The 26,949-nt window shown below is 41.4% G+C and overlaps 1 protein-coding gene across 2 annotated transcripts in view; it reads right to left on the minus strand.

Moving 5' to 3' along the window:
* LOC148329963 (uncharacterized) overlaps positions 1 to 26,949 on the minus strand; it is a 269,796-nt gene that overhangs the window by 8,838 nt on the left and 234,009 nt on the right. For both annotated transcript variants that reach the window (XM_088304302.1, XM_088304299.1), the window contains exon 5: positions 13,096 to 13,214. In XM_088304302.1, coding sequence (XP_088160428.1) covers positions 13,161 to 13,214 — 54 coding nt within the window. In that variant the 3' untranslated portion in view covers positions 13,096 to 13,160. The remainder of the gene's footprint in view (positions 1 to 13,095; positions 13,215 to 26,949) is intronic.

The raw sequence follows: 26,949 nt of genomic DNA on the forward strand, positions 1-26,949 counted from the left end.
TATGTACGGTGTGCGAGTGCGTTTGAGCTTTTGATCTTTTTCAATTGATATTTAAAAGTGAATGTGCGTGTGTGTGTGTGCGTGTGGCTAACTTGAGATCTTCACTCGCTTTGTTTAAATGGGAAACAAAGCCAACAAAGAAATGTCAAGTGTGTCAAAGAAAAAAAAAAAACAGTGAATCTTTATTTTTATTTATTTCTTGTTTTTTTTTTTCTTTCTGTTTTGGACGAGTGAAGAAATGAAAAAGTGCTGTTATTTGCTGGAGACTGACTGACTGACTCAGACAGAGCCATTCAAGTGGGTCAGACGTCAGCGATTAACAGTAAATAACGTGTGGGCTCAAAAGCTGAAAGCCATGCTGGGAGTGCTGACAAAAGAAAAAAAAAAGAAAAAGATGCTTCAAAATTAGCTACTGTAGCTCAGAGTGGTGATTCAAAAATCATCTGGGTACTTGTTCTTGCAGCAGGAGATTGGACGGCTTTTTTTCTCCTGAACTGCACTGCATATTGTTATGTTTAGGTTACAAACTTTGAAACAAAATATTGTTAGAGCTATGGTTAGCATTGTTTTTTTTTAATTTTTTGTTTACAATTACAGTATTCTATTATTTGTGCGTCTTGGTGAAAATACTTTTTCGAGGCCCCAAACAAGACCCCCAAAAAGTTACACTGTAGCGCCACCATGGGAAGATATATATAAAAAAAAAAAATTTGGGCAAATACCAGACTCATTAGCACCTCAATAAACGTAGGAAACAATTGATAGATAAGATGATAAGAGTTTAACCAACATGTTGGTGGACACATCTATCATATAAGGACGCTAAAAAAAAAGTCTCAAGAGGCCATGAAAGTGAATGAGTCGGCCATTTTGTTTTGAAGCAACTAGCTAGCTCATTCTTTTGACTGTTACTTCTTCTTCTAAAATTCTTCTCTTACTACGTCAATCACAATGTGTTAAGATTTTTTCAATACAACTCTTGGATTGTTTATCAAATAAAGTGTCAAATGACAAGCGTGTATTACAAGCGTTTATCTTATTAACACTAGCGCCAAAAGAATGTTAAAAATGACATGTTGGTTTGATGTTTGTCAGGCGCCACAGCTGAGGCGTCTTGATTTTTTTTTTTTTTACTTTGAGCCCGAAATGCCCGAATTCTCCATTTCCTGCCTTTCGCTCGCCTGGCTCGCCATCAATATGCAAAGAACACGGAGACTGGCGCCTTTGTGATAACCCCAGGCAGATTCCTCCATATAAACAATCCAGCTGCAGCTTATCAATATATTTTCTTGTTGTGTTTTGACGGAGTGAGGATGAAGTTAGTTGACTTTACTTTTGCTTTGCTGATGTTTCTGCTCTACTGGCAGTCAGCAGTCAAGTTTATTGCTCCCGCAGCGACTGTAAAGAGCACATTACATTTGAATGTGTGTCACATCTTTTTCTGCTCTCTTGTGTTTGCAAAACAACATTAGCATGCAGGAAGGCGGCTAAGCCCAGCTACGACTAGTATCCTGAATAGAATGCTATTTAATATGCGCTGGCGTCGAAGATCCAAAAGAGAAAAAAGGATCGAGAACATCTGTTTGGGGTAGAGCGGCTAATGCGATAGCTCGGTGTCAGTAATTAATCACAATGAATTAAATCAACTCTTTGATTTAAATGTCCTATAGTAGAAATTGAAACATTAGAAAATGACCATTTCGATCCAAAATGGCAGACTTCCTTTCCAGTACTGAGTGAGTGTTGGACGACCTAGCTTCTCTTGAAAGGTCAGTCTTGAAAATGGCCTCGCAAGTGTATCTGCAATTAAATCCACACGTTTTCCTCCTTTGGCCATTGTTGTTTAAAAAAGCAAGAATATATTTAAGATTTTCGAATGGTCGCCAGTAACCAACTCGTGATCTGATTGGCTAGCGCAACTGTCTATCAAATCCGAAAGCAGATTCACTTTGACAGAACAGATGCCCGCACGATTGTCTCTGAAGGTCTCGGAAAAAATAGTGCGTGCTACTGGTATTGTGAAATCTGCCTGGCAACACGAGCTACCTGAATTCTGATTGGATAAAAACTCTCCCTAAAATTACAACACTAGGAAATAATATGACATTAATGTGAAGAATATGATCATGATTTGTTGATTATGTTAGGCCAGCAGACTTGAAGGCCACCACTTAGAACTTAGAATGACTGCCTAATCTTGACTTCTACTCAAAATCGGTGCTGATTTCAAACCTAAGGCGATGCAATGGCGCCATCTGCTGCGATCTATTAGTCATTATGGAGGTATACAAACCTGAATTTCACAGACAAGCTGGGCCTCTTCCATGCCCACCCGTTGAAAAACGTAATTGACAAATATACACGTCGTTGGCAGTAAACGGGCAGATAGTTTTGGAGATGCAGTGGTTTCATGCTTTCATTGCTAAGAACTTTGCCACATATCACACACGAGTACGCGGAACATACATTGAAAATCACTGCACAAAATGAATGCCAGGCAAATACCATCAGCATACACACACGTATTAGCCTCACCATATTCAAACATAATGCAATTAAACGGCGTCATTCATCACCGCAGGACTTGACGATCGCTCCGCCAACGAAAGGTCGCCGGCTCCGGAGCAATTAACGCTCTTGTTTGCTGTTTCTGTCCAAAAGGGCACCAATCAAGCCGACGTCAGCGCATTCCGCAGTGCCGCTTTATTAGACGGTGTATATTAAAGCCGTCACGTCACCACCGCCGTCTTCACGTGACCGACGCCAGCCAAAGAGCGTGTTCACTTTGCGCTGATTAAGTGGCGCGGATGAGACGACACCCAAACATTTCCAGAATTTAATTTGTACACCCATGCAATTTGTAATGCGAAACACACACACACACAGAGGAAGACGCACGCACACACATGCTGCACATCTCAGTTCCACTCACGAGTGACAAAAACACAAATAAATCATGCTGACAAGGCTTTTCTCTGTAGAGGTGATGGATACGGCCTGCGGGAGGCGGCGCACACACACGCATGGGATGGAAACACACACACCAAGACTCACGGTCAATCCCGCTCTCCTTGTCTTAAGAGATAAAGTAGAGCGAAGGACAGATTCCGGTTGTTATTGTCTTGTACAAGATGGTCATGCGAGCGTTTTCTGCTGAGTGTCAGCAACTTGAGTGACTTAAAGGTGACACCATTTTGTTGATGTTGGTAAGGTGGGGTGTGTGTGCGTGTGTGTGAGTGCTTACATTTCACGTTTGTTTCTCTTTCTCCTCATCCATCCGCCCGTCTGTCCATCCATCCATCCACCCACCCATCCGTCCGGTCATCCGTCCATCCAGCTATCCATCCGTCCGTCTGTCAATCCATCCATCCGTCCGTCCGTCCATCCATCCGTCTGTCCATCCATCCATCCATCCATCCATCCACCCACCCACCGATCCATCCGTCTGTCCATCCATCCATCTGTCTATCCATCCATCCATCCATCCGGTCGTCCGTCCATCCAGCCATCCATCCGTCCGTCTGTCAATCCATCCATCCATCCATCCACCCACCCATCCATCCGTCCATCTGTCTATCCATCCATCCATCCGTCCGGTCGTCCGTCCATCCAGCCATCCATCCGTCAATCCATCCATCCACCCACCCATCCATCCGTCTGTCCATCCATCCATCTGTCTATCCATCCATCCATCCGTCCATCCGTCCGGTCGTCCGTCCATCCAGCCATCCATCCACCCGTCCGTCGGTCAATCCATCCATCCATCCGTCCGGTCGTCCGTCCGTCCATCCATCCACCTACCCACCCATCCATCCATCCGTCCGTCTGTCCATCCATCTATCCGTCTATCTATCCATCCACCCACCCATCCATCCATCTGTCCGTCACACCAGCAGTCACCAGCTAACCTTTCAAAGGGTCAGTCTGTCCATCCGTCAAACAATCCATAATCTCGTTGCACACTTGAGTACAATGACAATAAAGGGATTTCTGATTTTCTGATTGCAGTCTGTCTGTTCGTCCATCCATCCAGCCGTCAAGTCCCAGCTGTACGCGCTCGTGACCTTGCCACAGCCCCATCTGTCAGCTTCATTTTGACCTCTCTCTCCATCTCTCTCTCTCACTCAAACACGCACACACACACACTTATCGATGTTGTACGCTGACACAGGGTGATAAAGAAAACACTGAACAAGTACTGACCCAGCAAAGAAGCATACAAAGTAAATGACCTTACAGAGTCAACACATACAAATGTACACACACACACACACACACATGCATACGTCATGTCTAGAGGGAATCACGAGCGTTCCTGTTTGTCTTTCGCACCGCTGAGCTCCCTTTAAGCGGGACAGGAAATAAACGGCATGCAGGAAGGAGGATGGACACGTTCAAGGTGTTTTTTGATTAAAGGCCCGAGGCTCTCACATCTATACAATTCCAGTCTATTTGTCTTTGCCTCCACTTGATGGCAAATCCCAACAGCTTTTATAACGAAATGTGCAGTCTGGGGACCTGAGGGGTTCCGATTAAAACTGACTTGGTGTTGAGACATCTTCCAGGAAAAGTGGTAATTGCAATTTGTTTTTTATGAGCGCCAAAGGATTGGGAGCGGCACAAACGTAGCATACATATACGATAAAAATTGACAAATGCAAAAGTGAACTATGAAAACCAACACAGGTTGCATTACTGCCATCTATGGAACTGGAGTGGAAGAGCATCAGTGGACACTTTTTGACCACGATTTCATCAGTCGATACATTAACTCCTTTACTACCATTGACGGCTAAAGACGTCAAAGATCCATTTTTTTATTTTTTTTAACTCAGCTGGTAGTGAATGAGTTAATATCCATCTGCCTGTTCATCGATCAATAAATGATCTATCCTGCTAGCTATCCAGCCACTGATCTAGACATTCATCCATCCATTTATTCGTCTATCATTCAAATCATTAATCCGTCCACCTGTCTGTTCATCAATCAATGCATAAATCCATCCATCCGTGTGCACGCTTGCTGGTGAGTAAAAGAAGCCTAGTGAAGACGGTGCAAAAGCTGTGTGCGATTTGCTGCTGCTTGCATCATGAAGGACTGGATCGTGCGCAAACAGCAATCGCGATCATGTCTCTGACTCTTGACGACACGTCAAAACGTCCTTTGATAGTTTCTCTGGCGCCCTACCGGATGATTCTTTTGGTTTCATTTGGTATTCCATATATCTTAACTGTCCATCCATCCAGATGTACATTTATCTATTTATGCATCAATCCACCTAAAAAAAAATCCAATCCATCCATCCATCATGTGTATCCATATAACTAACCATCCGTCCATCCCTCCATCCATCCGCCCCGCCCGTCTGTCCAGCAGTAAGGATCCAAATTGCCTACCAATCCATACAATTATCCATCCATCCATGCAAACTGTAACCTATCCATCTATCGACTGCATTTGTCCCGTGCATCCATCAGTCGACACACCTGTCTGCCTGTTGACCTGTTGCCCAGCAACTGCAAAATATACATTAGGACCATTTCTAAAAAAAAAAGACATTCCACATTCAACCTATTGACCAGTTTATGTTCTGCCTTTTCTTTCTCGGCTGTAACCCGGCAACGACCAAGGGGATATGATTACCCATGAATTATAAAATCTTCCCCACTTTTATTGTTCTCGCTTTCATCTAAAAAAATGGCTTATTGTGTGTGTGTGTGTGTGAGCGCCTTGAGCTTCTCTAACATGATGAAAAATTACAAACGTGTCACATATGGAAAGAAGTTTCAACAGTGTAATGTCCGCCATTAAGACTTTAACCTCCTGCTGGCTGCTGACCTCGTATTATGTATGTGCATGTATACATGCGCGTGGACGTGTATGAGTGTGGATGACGACATGCGACAATCTGACATCCTTGAACATCAGTCAGCCTGATGCAACTCTCACCCAAGCACTTTTTTTACTTTTACACTTAGCAAAAGGAAATGGACACACACACGCACAAAGGATGAAGGCCAGGGCCAGAGTCAGGCATCCTGCAGTTTAATTAATTACAGTCCAGAAGTGAGCAAGGTCAGAATGAAGCAACTTCCAGAGGTTGCGACCTGTCCGTCCGTCTGCTGTCTCCCGCAAAGCCGACAGCTGTGTGCGACGGCCTAAAAAGTGCAACGCCAGCCACCTGTTGAACCACCTGTCACCTCTTTTCCTCTTCCTCCTCTCTACTCCTCTCTCATCAAAATTTCTTGTGTTTCACATATCTAACTTCCGTCCATCCATCCATCCATCCATCACATATAAATGTCCCATCCAAACCCACCCATCCATCCAGCCATGCATCCATCCATCCATCCCCATTCACCATCCATCCATCATCACATATAATTGTCCTATCCAAACCCACCCATCCATGCATCCATCCCCATTCACCATCCATCCATCCATTCATCCGCATTCACCATCCATCCATCCATCCATCCATCCATAAATCACATATACATGTCCTATCCAAACCCACTCATCCATGCATCCATCCATGCATCCATCCCCATTCGCCATCCATTCATCCATCGATCCATCCATTCGCATTCACCATCCATCCAACCCCATTCACCATCCATCCACCCATCGATCCATCCATTCGCATTCACCATCCATCCAACCCCATTCACCATCCATCCATCATCCATCCACCCACCCATCGATCCATCCATCCATCCATCACATCCACATGTCACATATCAGCCATCCAAGCATCCATCCATTTATCGTAGATATGTGAAGTTGTTTTGTGAAACGTAATATGTAGTCGAATGGCAACACTTTGACATTGTTGGCTGTCTAGTAAGATTTTCTTTTTTGTAGTCTGACCTAGCTTTGACAACACTTGCCCCACAAAGGACTTTGATTATGGAGCTCATTCAAGTTTCCACTGCTTCCTCTCATCCGACTAAAAGATATTTGACTGCCACTTGATCGCATGCATGTTGATTTCCTATTGTGCCTTAAAGTCGGGCGCAGGCAACATCATCAGAGTCTTTCGTCTTCTTTTATCTAAGCGTGACGGATCATTTTTCTAATGCTCTCTAGTCTCAGTTCAAGAGTTTGTTCAGTCTCTCCTTTCGAACGAGAAGCTTCTTAGCGGCGTCGCAGCCAGGCACCCATATGGAACTGGTGTGCTTTTTAATTAATCAAAGTGTCAGTCGGTGATGAGGGTTATGAGGTGGAGCGTGATGGAGTGGTTTGGTCTCACCAGCATCTCGAACACCTCTTTGTCTCCAGGAGGGAAACAACTGGAAAGTCATTCAGTTGAGCCAAATGTAATATTTCAACAAGTAGAATATTAAAAGCACGTTTCCGCCAAGGAGTCCGGCTGTCATTGTGGAATGAACATCTCTTTAGACTTGATCAAGTAACATGTGGTGCTTTATCTTAGTTAATTGTCGTACACTATGTTCAAAGTAAACAATTGTATGTTTTTCACCACAAGGTGGGAAAATGTAATACGGCAAATTGAGGAATGGACGTTGTGGCCATATTTGAGTTGGATTTACGGCAAATCATAAGTAATCATCCAAAATTAAATTGTTCACAAATTTAGCATCGCCCTTCTGTTTAGTATACTCAATACAAATTTGGTAGCAACTGAAAAAAGTATTTGAAGAAACCCTAAAAATGGCCAAAAATAATCCCAAATCCAATCTTTGCTGTTTCTAACGCTTGTGACTTTTTTTGCGGATCTTCTCGTGATAAACATACGGCAGCTACCAAGTTTCATGATGATGAGTAAAAAAAAATAAATAAAATTGTCATTTATGTGTGTCTTTTGTATATGCAAAAATACGTTTGCAGTCTGTGAAAAATGCTAAACCAGTTGGCATTTTAAGGAACCATTAAAGAATAAAGAAAATTACCCGAATTTTGCTGCTTCAAACCATAATGGAAGACTGACTGTGTGTTTATTTTCCTTTTTTTTTGTTGGTCTAGTCACGATAAACAAATACATTTCATTTTGCCGAGTGAAATAATGGGCAGAATTAAAATAATTAAAAAAATATTAAGCAATTTATTTATTTATATTATTTTATTTATTTATTTTCTTTTTTACAGAATTTCCACCAGGATGTACAAACCTGCAAAAAATCCCATCTATAACCGAAGCAAACTTTTGTGATTGCTCGAGGTGCCGCTATACAAACTCAACATATTCAGATTAAGTCAAGTTATGCGATACAGTCGGGCCCAAGTAATCAACAAAAATGAGTTTGGAGCGGAAGACACTAATGAAGTCACTTGAGCACAGTTTAGTTAAGTGCAATACGCTCGGCACTGATATTTCTGATGTTTCTCCTCCCTCGGAAGCTCCTCCGACGCCTTGGGAGTTTTTATATATAAAGCCGACCTCGCAGGAATGGAGCTCGTCTCGAAGAGAGTAATTACTTTGCGCACTTTAACAAGGTCACAGTGCACTCATTGCCGACCATGAAAGAGTTGCAAAAGTCAAACTGTGTGACAATTTTCTTTGCACGCCCTTTTTCGTATTCAGACTGCCATTACCCAATGAAAAATTACCATTGTTTAAAATGAACGGAGCGATTTTTTTTTTAAGGGTTTAATGGTATGTTATTTTCAGCTCATCAACAACGCAAAAGCCCTTCGTAATCAGGGTCATTGTTAAACGAAGGGCAACTTTGAAAATTGCTATTTACGCCATCTCAAATTTCACCATTGTGGGACATCTTATCTTATCTTATCTTATCTACCAAGTAAAACTTGAACAAAGCCGCGGGCCAGCATTTAATCTTTTAAAAACAATATAAATGCAGATTTTTTTTATTGAACATTTTTATTATAAGTGGATTTATTAATGAAATACAATGTTTAGTTTTTAAAATTATTATTATCATTTGGAATGTAAAATTGTATTTTAGACATTTGGTATAGCCTGGCGGGCCAAATATAATCACACTGCGGTCCAAATTTGGCCCGCGGGCCAGAGTTTGACACCTATGACTTAGTGTATTCGTAAATTCATAAATTCTTGCCAATCTGACTTGAAAATATAAAAATACCAAAACCACTTAAAGGTCAGGAAAAGTAAAGCATTTTGATGATCAGTCGACTTTAATTATTAAAAATAAATATAAAATAATATCGGCCACACCAGCTCGGTGTTGACTACTGGATCAATATCACATCTTGGCGAACAACCTTTTGCGCTCACACTCACACCTTGGGGCAATTCAGAGTGTCCAATCAACTTGACATGCATGTTTTTGGAATGTGGGAGGAAACCGGAGTACCCGGAGAAAACCCACAAAGTCACCGGGAGAACATGCGAACTTCACACAGGAAGGCCGGAGCCGGAATCGAACCTTACACCCCCTGCTAACCAGTCGTCCACCATGCCAACCGTTGCAATATCAGCGACTAGTAAATCACTAATAAATTGTAAACTTATACAACTCGTTCCCAAATCTGTAACAGGATGACTTTTCATCAAGTGAAGTCAAATTGAACGCGTTTTAAGTGTCACTCTCCAGAGCCACGCCGCTTCTCGCCGAGACCCAATTAAGAGCAGGCGGATGGCTGCGGGGCGGATCGTGTAAGAATTCACCTCAGGAGGAAGTTGAAAGGCATCGCCGCAGGTTAGACGACGGCCGATTGAAGTCAGGCCGCCGTCGTGTCTCCGGGTTTCATAAAGGTTGCTTCATTATTTGCCACGTGGTTGATTTGAATACCAACACGCTGACGGGGAACAGTGGCACAGGGGGAAAGGTTTTTAAGAAGTGCAAAAAGTATTTGATTAAATAAAGAAAAAAAAAAGGGGGCTTTGGCTTATTTCCGTCAAAGTTTATTTTAACTTATATTTCCGAAGAAAAAATTATGTTTTTGTTGAACTCAATAAAGACTTTTGCAAAATCTGACAAACTTTTCAACTAATGAACTCATTCAATCCAAAAGACGTAAATATACGTTTTCAAGATTGTAGTGCCCGCCTCCCAAAGACGTATTTATACGTCTTAGCCATTTGCGTCCGAGCTTCAAGTTTTTATATCTTCAGAAAAAAACCCGGCTGCGATTAAATGAGTTAACTAACCGGCTGACTATCTGTCTAAATGACTTAGTGATGGTCTCACTCACTGAACAACGACGAGGCTGAACAACCGACGCAACAAAATAACTGACTGACTTATGACCAACCGACCGCAATCAAAGCATCGCTGCTCGTAACGTACTTTTTGCCCTTGGGGGGGACGTATCGGAGACAACAAAAACAAGTCTTTCAAAGACATTTAAGCGTAAGCAGGCTCATGCTCCCTAAAAGCTTTCATGTGAGTGCGCGTTCGCGTGTCTCCAAGTGTGATTTTAAGCAGGCCCTGGCAAGCTGTCAGCGGCCAGAAACGCGGCAAGACGAATGAGTGCGAGCACGGGTTCGAGCCCCGGGCAGCACGCGAGCCTGATAGATGGGTGAAGGCTGATTTAAAAACGTCTGCTGTTATTGATGACTGGCCGCCGGCGCTAAAAATACATCGTGGCCGGCGCCCATCTAAACGCAAGCGCGCACACACGATCACAAAACACAGCAGCGTTTTTCTCCTGCCTCGTTGACTTTTGGTCGTTGTTCGAGTCCGATTGTGTTGCACTGAAGCGGACTTGACGAATAAACACAGACGCAGTCTTACTTCAACTTCCTGTGTACGCTAAAACCGAAGACTAGAGGCCATTTTATTTTGAAAACTGACTAAATTAATTTGCATTATTCCCCATTGGAATATTTTCAGAACATATTCTTTCAAATGTGGTTTTTCCGTGATAGATTTAACTGTAGATGCATAGATTGGATATTTACATAAAAAAAAGAACTTTTTATTAAAACTTATATACTAATATACTTTTTGGCGTCTATATCCGTCAATGGCAGTGAATGAGTTAAAAACACATTTCGACTAAAAAGGACTTTGAAAAGCAGCCCGGATGTTTGCTGTATAAGCTTCTGCTCATTTAAATGGATGCTTACTGTAACTGCTTTTGCTTTTTGGACAAAATCCTACTAAATCCAGAAAGAATAGGCTGCCATGATTCACACTCTCAACCCAAAAAAAAATGCATCAGCTCAGTTATGGTGTGTGTGTGTGTGTGTGTGTGCTTGAAAGGGAACAAGGTCACTTTGAGAGGCTTTCGTTGTCACGCCGTGTCTCAGACAGCTACAACATTTACACACACACTCACACAGAACTCATTGTAAATCTCACAAACACACACACACACGCACACGCAAGCACACACGCACATTTTAGGAGCAGAGGTTAGTCGCTGAACTGTGAACGGATGGCTGAACTCTTGACTGTTCATAACAAGACTCCACATCGGATTTCACTTCCTGCATGACTTGTATGCCCTTCTGCTGTCACTTTCCTCTCCTCCTCATCCTCCTTTTATCCTCATCTTCCTCCACTTATCCTCCTCTCGCTCCTCTTACCCTGCACTTCCTCCTCTGCAGGACTTATTTAGCTAAACTCACACACACCTGGGATGTTTTCGCGGTGGACTAAGTGGGAATGAGTTGAATGAGAAAACCTATCAGAGATCCAATATTGGTGTGGGTCATTCAGTTTTTCTTTTTCATGCGTTTTGGTTATGTCAAATGAATATTAGTTGGATTTGGCCAGAGGATAATGTGCTGAAATTTTCTAAAGGTGGAGTTTGTGCAATGTATCTTTTTTATTTTTTTTTATTTTATATTTTTTATGTGTGGCTATTCCGCTATAGTTTCAGCAAACCCCATGAATTGCAAAATATATAGTTAGCATTTGTGCCCGCTATGAGTGTGCCCACGAGTAGACTGAATTGAAATTGTCCTACAGACAATTTAAACAAATAGTACAAAAAGTTCTAATAATTTTTAAAAAATGTAACATAATTGACCAATATAAAGTTTTGAAAATGGCTTTATTGCGCTTTTTTTTTTTTTTGGTTTCTGAGAAGTGATGGTTTTGTACATGCCAGATTCCTGGCCGTCACCAGCAATATGTCATTGATTTTCCATTTTACCCTGTAATAATTGTGAAATATGAACTTATTTAAGTGGAAAATAATACAAAGACATCATATTTGTACAGCTGCTTTTGAGACGTCCTGTGTCATTTGGGACAAATGAGCATATTTAAAGGGTTAAGCACTTATTTTCTGGAAGAACAACCCAATCATCTGTCATAAAGACACATGGAGCACACAGGCACATATAAAAGTGTGTGTGCGCACGTGCCAGCGTGTGTATCATATTCGGAACATATTGCCGGTAAAGTGGGTCGAAGTGTTGAGGCAGAGAAAGCCAATTATCCCCCCGTCTTCCTCCTCCTCCTGCGAGGCCCGTCTTTAATTATCAACTTTTTATAACTCTGATTTTAATGATGCGGCCGTCTGTCTGCGTCGCTCCATCTGTGCTTTGACGACTGTTTTATAATAAGACTTCATTTCCACATCCCATCGGTGACAACAGCTGCCGAATGACAAAGACTCGGATGTTCAACTAGAGCAGCATTAGCGCTCCTTGACAGTCACGCCACTTGAAATCTCTCAAGTAAAAAGTAATCATTAGTTGACAAAAAAAAATGGAAATAAATGCTGATAGAAACTTTTTACGGACTGATGAATGCGGATGATATTTTTCATTTTCCATCCAATGGTTTTGACTCAATTTGACTATTGATTATGCTCAATTAGAGGTGCTTTCAAATAGATGGCGTCAAATAGGAATTGCAATTACTGGATCCAGTTGGCTGGAAACTGGAAAGGCAACGTGTCTGTGTGTGTGTATGTTTATTTTAAGAGGGCGAACCCCCCTAAAATAATCAGCAGCTACTGAAATGTGGAAACAAATATTACTGTATTAAAAAAAAAGAAAAAATTCCGCTAGCATTTTTCATTCTTAAGTGATCAGCTGTAGAACATGGATTGGTTTCACCCGAACAAAAAAATTTCTGACCAAAAGATGGAGAAAATCAACTTTTGGGAAAAAAAACACGTCCCCCCCCCCCAACAAAGTTGGATGATTTCGCCATAAGTACGAAAAAGAAATTCTCATAACTCACCTGAAATGGCCATAGTTCCACTTTACACCTCCTGAGTTTCTTCCTTGGCAATCCATGGCAGGTTATCAACTTTGATGCCTGTTGCCCAGCAACCGACTCTGCTCCCCTTTTGTCATGATCTGGAAAGATGAGAAGAGCACCAATGTCGTGATCTGCTTTTTTTTGTTCTTTTTAAGGATTATATTTTCTTTGATTACACAAGATGTTATTCAGCACCAAGAAAAAAATAAATCTGTGCAGTTTTTTTGACATTCTATAGTTTTCAAATTTCTCAACAATTTGTTATTTTTGCAAATTTGGAAGAGTCACAAAATTCTGGATGTGAGAAAGCAGTTTCCATATTTAAAAAAAAAAAAAATCCACATTTTCCCCATTCCGTTTAGAACATAGGCGTCAAACTCTGGCCTGCGGGCCGAATTCGAGATATGGGCTCGAATGGTTGATTGATTTATTGTTGTTTTTTATTTTTTAAATATTTTTTTATAATTATTAAATTTCATTTATTAACTGAATGTCATTGATTTTTTAAATTCGATTTTGCACATCTGGATTATTAATTTATATATTGTATAGTAATAAGTGTTGCTTGTTCCATATTCAATCTATTTTTTTTTTTAGTTTTTGTTTTCTTTTCGGCTCATTGTGTATTCGAGTTTGACACCCCTGATTTAGAACATCTTGGGAACTCTTTTCCATATTCTGATAATTTACCATATTGCCAACTTTCCATGGTAGAATTCCCAAATTAAAAGGTATATTTTTACCTTCTACTGGATTCTATTTGATAGCACAGCTCTACATAATGAAATGTCCTTGCAAACATGCAAACAAACAAAATAAGACGATTTTTTTTTTTGAAGAGCTGCAGGTTGCTGATAGCCAGCCAGTGGTCTGCATGTGTTTGTGTGTATGCGTGTGCGTATGGGATGATGGTTCATGAAAGAGAGTGGCAAAGTGTTGGAAGTGTCTCCGTCTGCGCTCACAAGCCATTTGGAGCTCGTTCAGTCTCAATTTGGCAGCGGGCAAATGAAAGAGAGGAACACAAACAATGACGGATGAAGAGGAGCGTACAAAAGAGATGAAGGCACCGCAGCGGCAGATGCATTTTTCCTCCCCCTTTCTGCGCCTCCTTTCATATCATCATTTCATTATGCATGAATATAACATGCATCGAGTGTCATCTAAGCCAAACCACAGGGACAAAGGTATAGAGCGTTTCATGATGTCAATAAACAATAGGCACTAGTTTACGTCTGGGTGGCAGAATCGGAATGATTACTACTGCCTTAAACTGATTTAATATATTAATAATATATGTATTAATATTTATAAGTATGTATAAAAGTTTGGCTTGGGTTATCCTTGAATAACTTAACAAAATACAGTGGCTAGCCTGCTAGCTAACATTAGCGCCACAGCACACTTAACTGTGCATGTCAGTGTCAAAAGAGCACTTGTCAAATCTGAAAAAAAAAAAAAAAAAAATAGGAACGTCAGCTGATTAGCTAGTCCCTCACTGATCATGTACATTCTGCCTGAATTTCTGTCACATCTATTCTGAATCAACTTTCCTGCTGAAATTGAAGCCTTTGAGCTAGCAGGCTATGCTAGCTTGAGAAGAGGAGGGCTGCGCGTATGTGAACAATACCACAATTTAGAACATTTGCGGCTGTCCAGAAATCGTGTATCTTATGTTCCAGGCTAGAGCCGTTTATCTGCCGAGAGAACTTGCATCAACTGTCATAATCAACGTCAATGTGCGATATGCTAATGCTAAAGATGGAAACACTAGAACGAACTGACAAACAGATGTCTTCCCCCCGCCCGCCACACTGTTTCATGAGAATGACCGGCGAGGGTTTGTTCAAAATTTTTGTTCCAAAGAGTTTTTCTTCTCACCAAAAAATGTTGAACTTTCAAATTCACTTTTTCTCCCCTCTTGTTTGTGACGTGGTGAAAAAGTCTTTTGGGATATGCGATATAAATGTGATATGTGTCGTCAAATGAATGATTTATTTATTTATTTTTTTAACTAAACTGCAAATGAAAGCCTGTTTTGACCACATTGTATCTCTATTGGCTTTAGCCGGGCTGTGTGAAAGGGGCTTATTAAAAAGTTGAGAGGATCCCAAACAGGAGACAACCCGAACTATCCTCACCTCCTTCTGTAACCGACACTGCCGCCGACCCTGCACCCAGCCTCCGTTTACGGTCCATGCTGTGAGGGTCGCAGGTGATTGTCGGGACATCGCCTCCTTCAACCTCGACACAACCTCATGTTGCCTCGTTATCTTTTCGCACACCACGCTGCATTATTCATGGCAGTGCTCAAAGACATATGACACAACTACACCCTCACACATGGGCAGGGCAGGGCAGGGCAGGGCAGAAATGACCAGCAGGATGGAAGCAAGAAATGTTACTGATCTTAAAATGTAGATTAGATTTGTGGCAATGTCATGATGGACAGTGATGCCTTGAGATAAGAGTTAAATTAGTTTGATTAGACTAAATTGTTCTGGCCTAGCCCCTCAAAATGTTTTTTTTTTTAATGTATTTTTTTTTTTTAAATAAGGAAAATAGTACGCTGAAATATTGTACTAATTAAGTAGAATAAACATTTAACATAAATAAAGAGCTTGCTAGCTAACAGCCAAACTGCCGCTTACTGCGAAGTTTATAGCGCTCTTATGTCAAATACTTGCTCACATGTCAAAGCAAAGGGAGGAAAAAAGAAACATCAGCACAACAACTCATATCTTGAAAAGCTCCCGTCAGGTCAGTTTGCTGTCATTTTCTATAATGGAATCATTTTGAGTTGATTTGTTGTTGAGCATCACATGAAGCCGTGCGGTACTCGATTACATTTTCCTCACTGCTATATGTGGTGTCGTTGGGGCCTTCATAAATATTCCATCGCTCTGTCGTACATAAAAGTGTGTGTTTGTTGGTCTTTATTCATGAAAAAGTGATGAAGAATCACATCTTATTGCCCAGAGATTCTCGTCCACAAAGGTTGCCGCGAGATCACTTTGATGTTTCCAGTATTTTTTTGCATGTTCCGCTGTCCTTCACGCAATTTTACGATGGAGACGACAATGACCTGATCAACTGGACCGCTCGACTGAATGAATTGAATTGAAACGTAAATGTCATATCTGTCTGCATTTTGCTTTTCGTTTCCTTCCTGTTTCAATCTTTTTCATAATTTCCGGCTCGGCTTTTCGAAAGACATTTACGTGCTTAAAAAAAAACGTTCCACTTTATATCAACTTGAACTTCAAAAGAAAATTTCTTGACTGCGCGTTTTCTGACTTCCTGCCCTATTTGCCAACATCTGCCTCTCTTTTGGAATGGGCACACACCTTGAAGTGTGGCGGCGGCGTCATGCATACATCATGCATGTGCTGTGTGCGCCGATAGCGGGGTTACGCCAGGCAAAGCCAAACGTGCGGCAGCCCGAAATCAACTGTCACAGGCTGAGCGGGCTCTCAGGGAGACACAGAGGTGAGCGGTCGATACACGATAACGACACGCGAAGTGTCCTTCAAATTAAAACACAGACACTTCTACGTGAGAGTGGGTGTTTCACATCACTGGCCACTTCATTCGGTAAACAATCAAATGCTGGCCAATGTTTTTTTTTTTTTTGCATTATGTCATTTGTGGTATCGTGTGCTGTACTGTTTGTGGTGTTGATTTTTTTTTTGCCTTTTTTTTTTTACATGTTCTTGGTTTTAATTTGTTGGTCTGTTTTACTTGCTGTTTTTCTTTTACTTTTTCTCTGTTGAGTTTGGTGGAATTCTCATTTTTTTTAATTATTTTATTTTTATTCCCTCATTTATTTCACCTTTACTCTGTTTTTTTGCCTTTTTCTTACTTATTTGGTCTTTTTTTAATTTTTGTCATTTCCCCTTATGCTTTGTTGATTTTTTTTTTATTTTTTTCCCCCTAATTTTTGTATTTTGTTTCCTCTTTTTCTTCATGTTTTATGGTTAAACTTTAGAAAAATGTTTCCTTCCTTTTTTTCTCATTTGAATTTTTCCCCTCATTTCCTTTTTCTTTTTATTGTCGCATTTTCATCCATTCTCTTTTAGTTAAAAAAAAAAATAGGTGTTCGACGATTCAGGTAGTCCAAATCTATGACGCACTTACGGCGTTCTATAATGTAGGTCGTAGCCTTCAACAATGTTTTCCACAGCGTTCTATAACGTGCTGTTGCTGTGATGTGTTGCAGTGTGTGTTAAATTTTTGATAAAATACAGGTTGCTGCTCGGAGTGGTCTGCTTGCTGCCTTTAAAACAGCACAACACCTGCTGTTGACATGACAAGCTACACACACGCACACACACACATGCATGCACACAGAGCGGTCCTAATTGCTCAATCCCTCCAACAGGGTGAGGAAAATTGGCCACCTGAAGGCATCTCTCACCCACTTGTTACCACCCACCACTTCTCCTCCTCCTCCTCTCTCCTGACTTACATCATCATGTTCTCTTTTCCACTTGTCTCAGTGTTTGTTCTTCCTCTGGTTGTATTTACCCGAGATTGTGTTTTCCGCTACACTGCCTCTGCTGTTAGCTCTAGTGGAACACTTCTGCAATGGGCGAATTATTTCTGGAGGAAAGACTTTGTCTTTTGTAGTTTTATATTCTTGCAGAGACCAATAAAAACACACACTGCAAGGCTCAGCACCAAGTGAGATCACTACTAACAATTTATACAGTCTCAAATGCTGTCATAACAATCCAGCTGGCTTTATATGACATGTTAAGGCGGTACATGGTGTAGTAAAGTTTAGCATGGCATATTCAAGGTATTTCAAGCAACATGTGACATAACAATCACTCCCAAAGCTATGTGTAAAATAACTCCATTTTTGTGTCGTCAAAACAATCACTCTCAAAGCTATATGTGGCATAACAATCACACAATCATCAACTCAAAACAATCACTCACAAAGCTAAGGGTAACATAACTCAATTTTTGTGTCGTCAAAACAATCACTCTCAAAGCTATACGTGGCATAACAACCAAATGCTCACACGGTTACAACAATCACTCTCAAACCTACAGTCCACGTGGCATAATAATCTCTCACATCGGGTCACAACAATCACTCTTAATATTTTATGAGGGCTAACAATCAGCTGACTGTGCAGTGGCATAACAATCACATGCTTGTGTAGTCCAAACGACTCTCAAATCTACATGGAATAAAAATCATAGGCGCTTGCAGTCAAAACAATCACTCGGTAAACTACATAATACTTCAAAACTACACATGTGAAAAAAAATATAATTTTTTCTGGTCAAAACAATCACTCTTAAAGGTAGAGGTGGCATAACAACCACATTCTGGTGTCAGAAAATTCGTTCCCAAAGCTTTGGGTGTGCTACCAATCTCAACATTTGATCTCAAAGCTTCGGCCTAAAAATCGCACCTTTTTGTAGAGAAAAATAAATAAATCAGTCAAAGCTTGCAATAACAGAAACATGCTTGTGTTGTCAAAACAATCACTCACTGTTTTGTGTAAGCTAATAATTACACACTCACACGGTCAAAACAGTCACCCTCAAAGCTACATGTTGCATAAAAATCACACGCCTGAGTACTCATCAAAGTCACTCCGTGGCACAAACACATGTGCCTGAAGCCACAAAAATCACCATCAGTGTTTTTTTTGTTTTTAATGACCTAACAATCACATGACTCATTCTGTAAAAGCAATCACTCGCATAGCTACATGTTGCATAAATATCATGTTCACGTCGTCCCACTCGTGGCGCGTGTACTCCCTCTAGTGGCACGTGAAAGTATCACTTCCTGAGAACAGTTCAATTATATTTCACTTTTTAGTTCAGGGCTCGTCGTCTTCGTAATCTTCCTCATCCTTCTCCACCTCTTCCTCATCCTTCAAATAAACAGCTCAGCTGTCAACCAAACACTGATGGCAGCAACAACACTTTTTTTTCGTCTCAGCCCCTGAGCATGTTTATTTTGTTTTTGTTTTTCTTTTCTTCAGCTTTTCATTGGATCTCTCAGCGGGACGTGGCAGCCAAAGTGATGAGTCACTGAGTTGGTCTTCATCTTTTTCCCGCTACTTCATTCCTTGCCTTCCTTCTTCCTCGCCTCTTTTGCTCTCCTTGTGAGTGGCGTGTGCTCGCTCTTCAAAATGCCCCCCCCCCCCACACACACGCACACACTTTGTAACGTCGACAGGGTCGACTTGTTTCCTCATCTTGTCGCTCTGAAAAATCGAGATGCTCCCAGGCTGAGTTCAACATGTTTGGGGTAAAGTTCTGACGTCTTCTGCGTGACAAATTGATTTAGACACTTGAAAAATTAATGAAAGCACTCCAATGTCAACACAAATCTTTAGCTTTTTTTTTTTTTTTTTTTTGATTAATACATCACACTGACAATTTCTAAAATTAAGATAATAATAAGTAATAATAAATCAAGTGGATTTGATCAGTTTTTGTTATTCTGAATTGATTTAAAAAAAAAAAAAAAAAGACAAGGAGGCTGACTCGTTAAGCGTTAAGTTGAACCAAAGATGAATACATTTTGATTTTTTTTTTCAGTATTATCATTCTGACGAAACTGGAAAAAAAAATCAGAAGTAACTCAAAGATAAAAGACGAGGTTTACTTTTATCTGCCAGACACAGGTAAGCTAGTTGTGGGAAATGTGATGCTAAGCTAGCTAAGCTAACGCACATCAACTTCTGAAAGTGACAATACAATACAACTTTATTTCTATACCCCAAGTGCACTAATGTAAAGCCTCTCGGGCATCCATTTACACACACCTAATAGATTTGAGAAACTGATTAGCACCAAAAACAGCACATGTAGCTTTTCCATAAAAATGCTAGCAAAAAATAAGCATCACAATGATTGAAGTGTATACATTCATTTCAAGTTGTTGTCTGTTTGATTTTTTTAGAGATGGAAATGTTCATTTATTTTTTTAAAGATAATGTACAGATTTTTGTCATGACCAGTGATTTTTTTTTTTTTATCTGATCAATATATATGGAAGATTTCATGATTTCACATACGACTTGCTTAAACACAGCGATGACTTGACATGCTTGAAATTTGCTCTACAACTCAACTTGATTAATTTTCCCCGCAGTCACTTACAACTTTAAGGTTACAACCTGCTTACTTTACTTGCACAAATGTGACTTTCTCCCCCCGCCGCTGTGTTCTATCCTGTTTGTCGTGTTCTATAAAAAAAAAAAAAAAGTTCTTGTTATTCCACAATATAGTTTCTATGATGTACTTAGTGGCTTTGGTGTCCAACTATGTTGGAGGTGGCCACAAAGTGAGTCTGTGGGTTGAGTGGGCTGTGTGTGAATGTATAGAAAGTAGGTCAGCTCTCGCCGCGCATTACAAATCATAACATGCAGCCATTGTGTCAATGGGACCGCGGCTTTCATGAGTTCTTCATCCACGCAGGTGTCAGATGTTGTAATCACATCCAGCACACCTCATCATCTTCCTATTATATAGACAGCGCTCTAATGGCTCTTTGAAATTTGAACATCTCCATTAAAGGGCCGGCGCACAATGAGCATCGGGAAGAAGAAAAAAAATGCACTCAGCGCTTTGGAAGGGTGACGGCCGCGGAGACAATACGGCGTGTCTGCGAACGGCTTTGGCCTCCAGGACGGGGACGACGTCAGTGAATGTGAGCGGGTTCGTAACATCGCCAGGTAATGAAAAGTGCATTCAGCTCACATTTTGAGCAACTCGCTTTGATGCAATGGGCTGAAACTAGTGTTAGGGTTTCAAGGCACGGTGCGGGTTTCAAAGATGAAGGGTTGTGGTTTCAAATGAGGGTGTTGAGACAGGGTTGGGTTTCAGACAATGATTAGGGTTTCAAGCCCTAGTTGAGGTTTTAGACAGAGTCAGGGTTTCAAACAAGATTCATGGTTTGAGAGTAAGGTTTCAAGGATTTTAGTAGGTCACAGTTATAATTATAAAGCCACCATTAGGGTTTCATAGTAAGGCTTTAAAATTTGGATATGGACTGAAAATGAGGTATTCAAACGTGGGTTTGGGTTTTGAATTAGGGTATCAAGTCAGTTCGGAATACAAATGAGGAGTTCAAGCCAGGGGTAAGGTTTCAATTATGGTATTAAGCAAAAGGTAGAATTGAAATGAGGGCTTCAAGACATGGTTAGTGTTTGAAACAAGAATTAGGGAGCTAATTTAGAATTTCAAGGTAGCGTTTCAAAGTAAGAGTTTGAGTCATGATTAGGGTTTCAAGGAAGGGTCAGGTTTTCAAATTAGGGGTCTGAGCTACAGTTAGGGTTTTTAATTAGGGTTTCAAGGCTGTTAGGGTTTTAATCAAGCGTTCTGTTTCAAATGAGAATTTTAAGCCATGTTGAGGATTTTTAAAATAAGGTTTTAAGACAAATTTAGGGCGACAAATTATGGTTTCAAACAGCAATGGTTTGAAAGCCGCAGTTTGTCAAGCTGCCTTTAAAGAGAAAATATAGAAAAGGAAAAGAAAACATCCATTCATTTCGGATCACCAGAATTCCTGCTGTCGCTTTGGCTGTTAATTACGCACCGATGAGCTTTGGTGTTTGCAGGAGAAAAGAGCGGAGATGAAGATGAAACGCCGGCAGGTCACGGCAGACAAAACAAAACAAACACACACACACGGTCATCCATCTTCATTGTCATCTTCATCTTCATCTTCATTCTGGCTTCATGATGACAAAGAGCACCCGCATAAAATGGGATTTAAATGTTTAAGCTTTTGCAATTAATGATAATAAATACGTCGACTGGATAGAATTTATGTTCACCTGATGAACACTTGTCCTCTTTTCCAAGGACTGGTCCACTTTTTAGGCTGTTGTCTAGGGCCGGTTTGTGCTATGGGCAATGTGACCGGACGCCCAGGGCACAATCTATGTGAGGGCGCATTAAAAAAAAAATAATAATAAATAAAATGACCAGTTTTCAGGTTAAAGTTCGTGAAGTGGTCAATTGTAAAAATAAATAAATAAATAAATGAATAAAACTTGCTGCTGGGAGTCATACAGGTTGTGTGTCAGAAAGAGGCAACGGGGGGGGTGATCAATTTGCAACTGCAGAGGAGAGCAACAAATGTGTTTAACATCACATGACTCCAGGCAGAGTTGGTGAAGCAGCATGTGGTTCATTTGCCAAGGCACAAAGCGTCTCTTGAGGTGATGTCCTCGTTTCCTAAGACAGTAGCTCAAACCATATACCAGATGTCCTCTTTCTTTTTACAGACCATGTGCGCTTTTGCAGACGTCATCACGGCGAGTTACTGAAAAAGGCTGCGTGCGATCGGCTCATCAGATTATTCTCATCGCAACAAAAACAATTGCTCACACAAGTGGGCGACAAGACAATGTTGATTTTTATAAGAAGTTGGTGCGCCGCTCACGCTGCACCTGACAGAACAATCTGCACAAGGGCAAAGGCGGCAAAATAGGTTGCACACACGCAACCACCCACGGTCAATTGGAAAAGCGCGCACACACACACACACACACACACTTAAACAAACACACCACCTCCGGAGTCAATCAGGGGAAGAATTGGCCAAAGCAGACACATTCATCAGAAAGAAAAGGCTCACGGGGTATAATGTGTTATCTCTAAGCTTTACACACACACACACACACACCCGCACACCCCCCCGCACCCGCACACCCCCGCACACACACACACACACACTGTATGTATGCTCCATCCTCTAAACTTGTTTTCTTTCCATGTTGGCCGCGTTTTATCTGTTGTGACGCGTTGTGGTATTGTAGGACACGACTGCAACGACTAACCTGACTTGAAACCCTAACCAAGGCTTGAAACCCTAACATGAAAATCTAACACTCACTTCAACTCCTACTTTGTAACCTTAACTCTTGTCTAGAAACCCTAATTTGAAACCCTCATTCTGTCTTGTTTGGAACCACAACCCAAATCTGGCACCTTAACCCTTGTTCGAAACCCTAACCCGAGATTGAAACCGTAAAAGTAATGAACCATACTCTGTCTTGAAACCCAAACACTAGTTTGAAACCCTCAACCTAATCTTGAACCGCTGACCTCGGAATGACTCCCTAATTTAAAACTGACCGTGGATTGAATCAATTGAATCAATTGAAACCGTACTCCAGGTTTGGAACCACAATTTGAAACCCTAATCTGATCTTGAAAACTCCAATTTGCAACCGGAACGCTGGTTTGTAGCGTTTGCTTTCGAACCCTAATTTTTCCTTGAAACCCTAATTTAAAAAACGCTAACCCTGACTTAAACTCAATCTTGAAACATTATTTGTCGTTCAAAATGCAAACCTGACCACAAAAACCACATTTTCAAACCCTACCCTGACTTGAAACCCGGCTTTCAAACTCAAACCATGTTTGTCTGTTTGTTCCAAAGGCAACATTAGCCTCGAATTAAATTTTTAATTGACATCAGCACAATCCTGGAGTTTGGCCATCCATCAAAGAAGTTTGTGACAAATTCGGTTGCCGCGTAGAAAACATCCAAACACGCAAACATCCGTCTTGCAGCTGACAGCCTGCAGGTGCTTTTTTTTTTTTTTTTTTTCCCCCCCTCTTGCTTCTCCCCTCATTAAACCGACAACACTTGCTTCTGTTCTGCTGGAAACTATTGCAGACACCGGACGACGCTGCAAGAAGAAAAGTAATTTCCCCACACGGACTAACTAAATTTATGTTTATTCCTTCATCTGTCATGTTCAGACGCAGACACAGCCGCACCTGATTACCAATGCCAAAAGGAAACAAAACAGGAAGTGAAGAAGGAACGCCAGCTGCACACTCAGATAACTTGTTGTTTACTTTTCACAGTTGGATTGTTCATTTCAATCACTTGAATCTTTTTAAAACACTTGGCGGAGGTCCGCTCTTTGTACCGATCGCCATTTCTTCTGATTAAATGAGATTGGAACATTCGCCGCTTTAATGTGTTGAACATGATTCAAGAATAAAAATAAATAAATAAATCACCTTCCAGCAGGAGTTTTGATGATTCTGCTTGTTGTTTTCTAACAGCGTTGCTGTTACGTATCTGACGCTCACGTACTCACCCCACCCCTTAAAGGCCTTCCCTCACAACACGAGGGAATGTGTTTTAGAACCAAAACCCTAGTCTGAAACTGTACTCTGAAACACCACTTAGAAATCCTAGCCTGGTCTTAAAACTTTATTGTGAAATCGCAATCCTGCTTCAAAACGTTGCTGTAACCCAGTGCTTCTCAAAAAGTGGGCGGGCCCCACTGGGGGGGGGTGGCGGTGCGATGCTGAGGGGGGTCACGTGTGAACCTGGGGAACATGCTTTTTTTCTGTCGTACTCCAATAAAGTGTAATAGCACATCTACTCCAGAAGGTGGCAGTGGCGCGCTGGTGCGCAGAAAGTATTAATTTGACGGTGTAGGTTTGATTTGCAATAAAAATGCTTTTATTTATTGTTGCGTCCGAGAGTGGGTGAGGGGGGTGGCGGGGCAAATTGTTAACTTCATGCTAGGGGGGGCGCGTAACAGAAAATAATTGAGAAGAATTGCTTTAACCTTTAACCTTAAAAACCCGTATCTCACGGGGCGACGTAGGTTTGCGAGTTTTTTCGTCAAGGTTCCTTCAAGGTTTCAAACGGTCGCAAAGACATTCGCCAACAATTTTCCTGGTCGCGACTAAATTTTGAACACGTTCAAAATTTCTGGTATGACACCTGGAATATGACTCACTTCGGATCGTAAAGGGTCAAGCACAGGACACGTTCCAAATTTCCTGACGAAAATAAAATCCGTTTGTGATCGTTCAAACTGTTGGTGACAAAAAAGAGTAACAAAATCAAAAGTTTCCTTATTGAACATTTTGAAGTGCGCTCCTTCGCTTCCCTTTTTGTCCTCCATCACAGCGCCCTGCGCAGTCTGGCATGTCGATTTTAGCGAGAAACAAAAGTTGAACAGTAAAAGCAATAAAGTTCATCTGCTTTTTCTTCACTAATGGATCACTCCCAACGTGCTGATTTCAGCAGAAAAACTGCTCGATAAAGAATGTGTGTGTGTGCGTGTTTGTGTATACGCGGTACATCTCCAAGACAAAGATCCCGATTTAGCAGCGTGAAAGAGCCACACTTTGTACCACGATGGCAGGAACAGATTTGTCGTGAATAAAACATAACGCGCCACCGCAGCCACTGGAGCCGTCGCCACCTCGATTTTTGCGCATGGCGTCACACAGAGCGCCGCCTACGACAAAGCGGACGCCACCGCCGCCTTGCCACTCAGACAAAAAGTGCTGACACTTCGCATGCGCAGGCGCATCCAAAGAGCTCTTTCAGGACTACGCTCATATCTCCACTCCAACGTCATTATCTTTTTCTTCTTCCTTTTTCGACAAGCAAATGGATCCAGGTGGGTCCAAGTCTGCACTTTGACCCGCTTAAGAGCAAGGGGCATTTAATATTTGATTGGGATTTATTTTGGTTCTGATTGGACTCTGTCCTGTCATCAAAAAGGACCAAGATAGTCCAGCGTTTGTTTGAAAAAGTTCACTCTCATCCACCCTTAGTCTTGAAGAACTTGGCTCCTGTGCTAGACCCTTTACGATCCGAAGAGAGTCATATTCCAGGTTTCATACCAGATTCTCCAAGAGTCTCCTTCAAATTTTCCGACATTAACGGCACCAGGTTTTCCACTACATTCTTACCCAGGAAATCTTTTACATTTTGTCCACCAGAATTCTCCTTTTCCACTGACGTCAGGCTCTCCTCAATGATCTCTTCCAGGATTTCAACCAGGTTTTGGTTGGTAGGGAAGTAAGTTGATACTCCTTGTGATCACGAAGGAAATTCAAATAATCCTCCAAAAAAATCATTTTTTCACCAGATTGTCCAAAAGTCTCTTTTTCAAGCTTTCAGGCATGATCTCTAAAAGGTTTTCATTAAGTTCTCACTCCTCACAATCATCCATGTTTTAGCTCTCTGATTCTCCGAGGGGATCATTTCCACAATATCTACTCTGAACTATATTACGATATCTCCTCGAGGTTTTCCAACAGATTTCCGTATTGATCCCTAAAGAAATTCCGGTTCTCTCCTTGAAAATCCTCCAAGTTTTACCCAAGGTTTTGCAAGTCTCCTTCAAACTCTCCAACATGGTCCTTATCATTTTTTTTCTTTCTTTCAGGTCTAAAGCCCACTACCCACGTGCAACTCCTCGCGGAGACACTGCCGATCCCTTCCAAGTTGTCCCTCATTCTCAGAGCTGCACTCCTGTCCACTTGCTGCTCCTCCTCGTCACTCCGGCAGTCTGACTTAAGTCCCCCGTCAAGATGCCCTCTCAGGCCATCATATCGGTTACCCGATAAGAGAAAATGACAAAGTCCAAGTCTAAGGCATTGACTGAGATACTACCTGCTAGCTCTCGTCACCACATCTCAGGAGTCGGATGCATTCCGGTGGCGTCGTTATTTCCTTCAGGTTTTCCTCGAGGATCTAATCTACCATGTCTTCTACAAAATCTTACTTGCGAAATTCTACTGGTTCTCCACAAAGATTTCCCGGTGGATGTTGTCCAAAATCTGCTACAGGCATACTGTACATCATCTCTTCCCCCTTTGACTTCCGTCCACCCTGTCATCTTTGTCCTTAACTTTTCCTCATTCTCAGAGCTGTCCTCGTGGTCACCGTCAGTTCGTCCCCATCGCCTGTGAGGGCCGTCTCGTGTTCCCCACCAAGATATCCTGTCAGGCCATCCATCACTGAGCATGGTCGCTGCGTAAAGGACAATGACAAAGACCAAGGTCCAAGCCAAACAACTT

Source organism: Idiotropiscis lumnitzeri, chromosome 9, assembly GCF_059441095.1.
Source record: "Idiotropiscis lumnitzeri isolate Australia: NSW breed Sydney's pygmy pipehorse chromosome 9, RoL_Ilum_1.0, whole genome shotgun sequence".
Lineage (NCBI taxonomy): Eukaryota > Metazoa > Chordata > Actinopteri > Syngnathiformes > Syngnathidae > Idiotropiscis > Idiotropiscis lumnitzeri.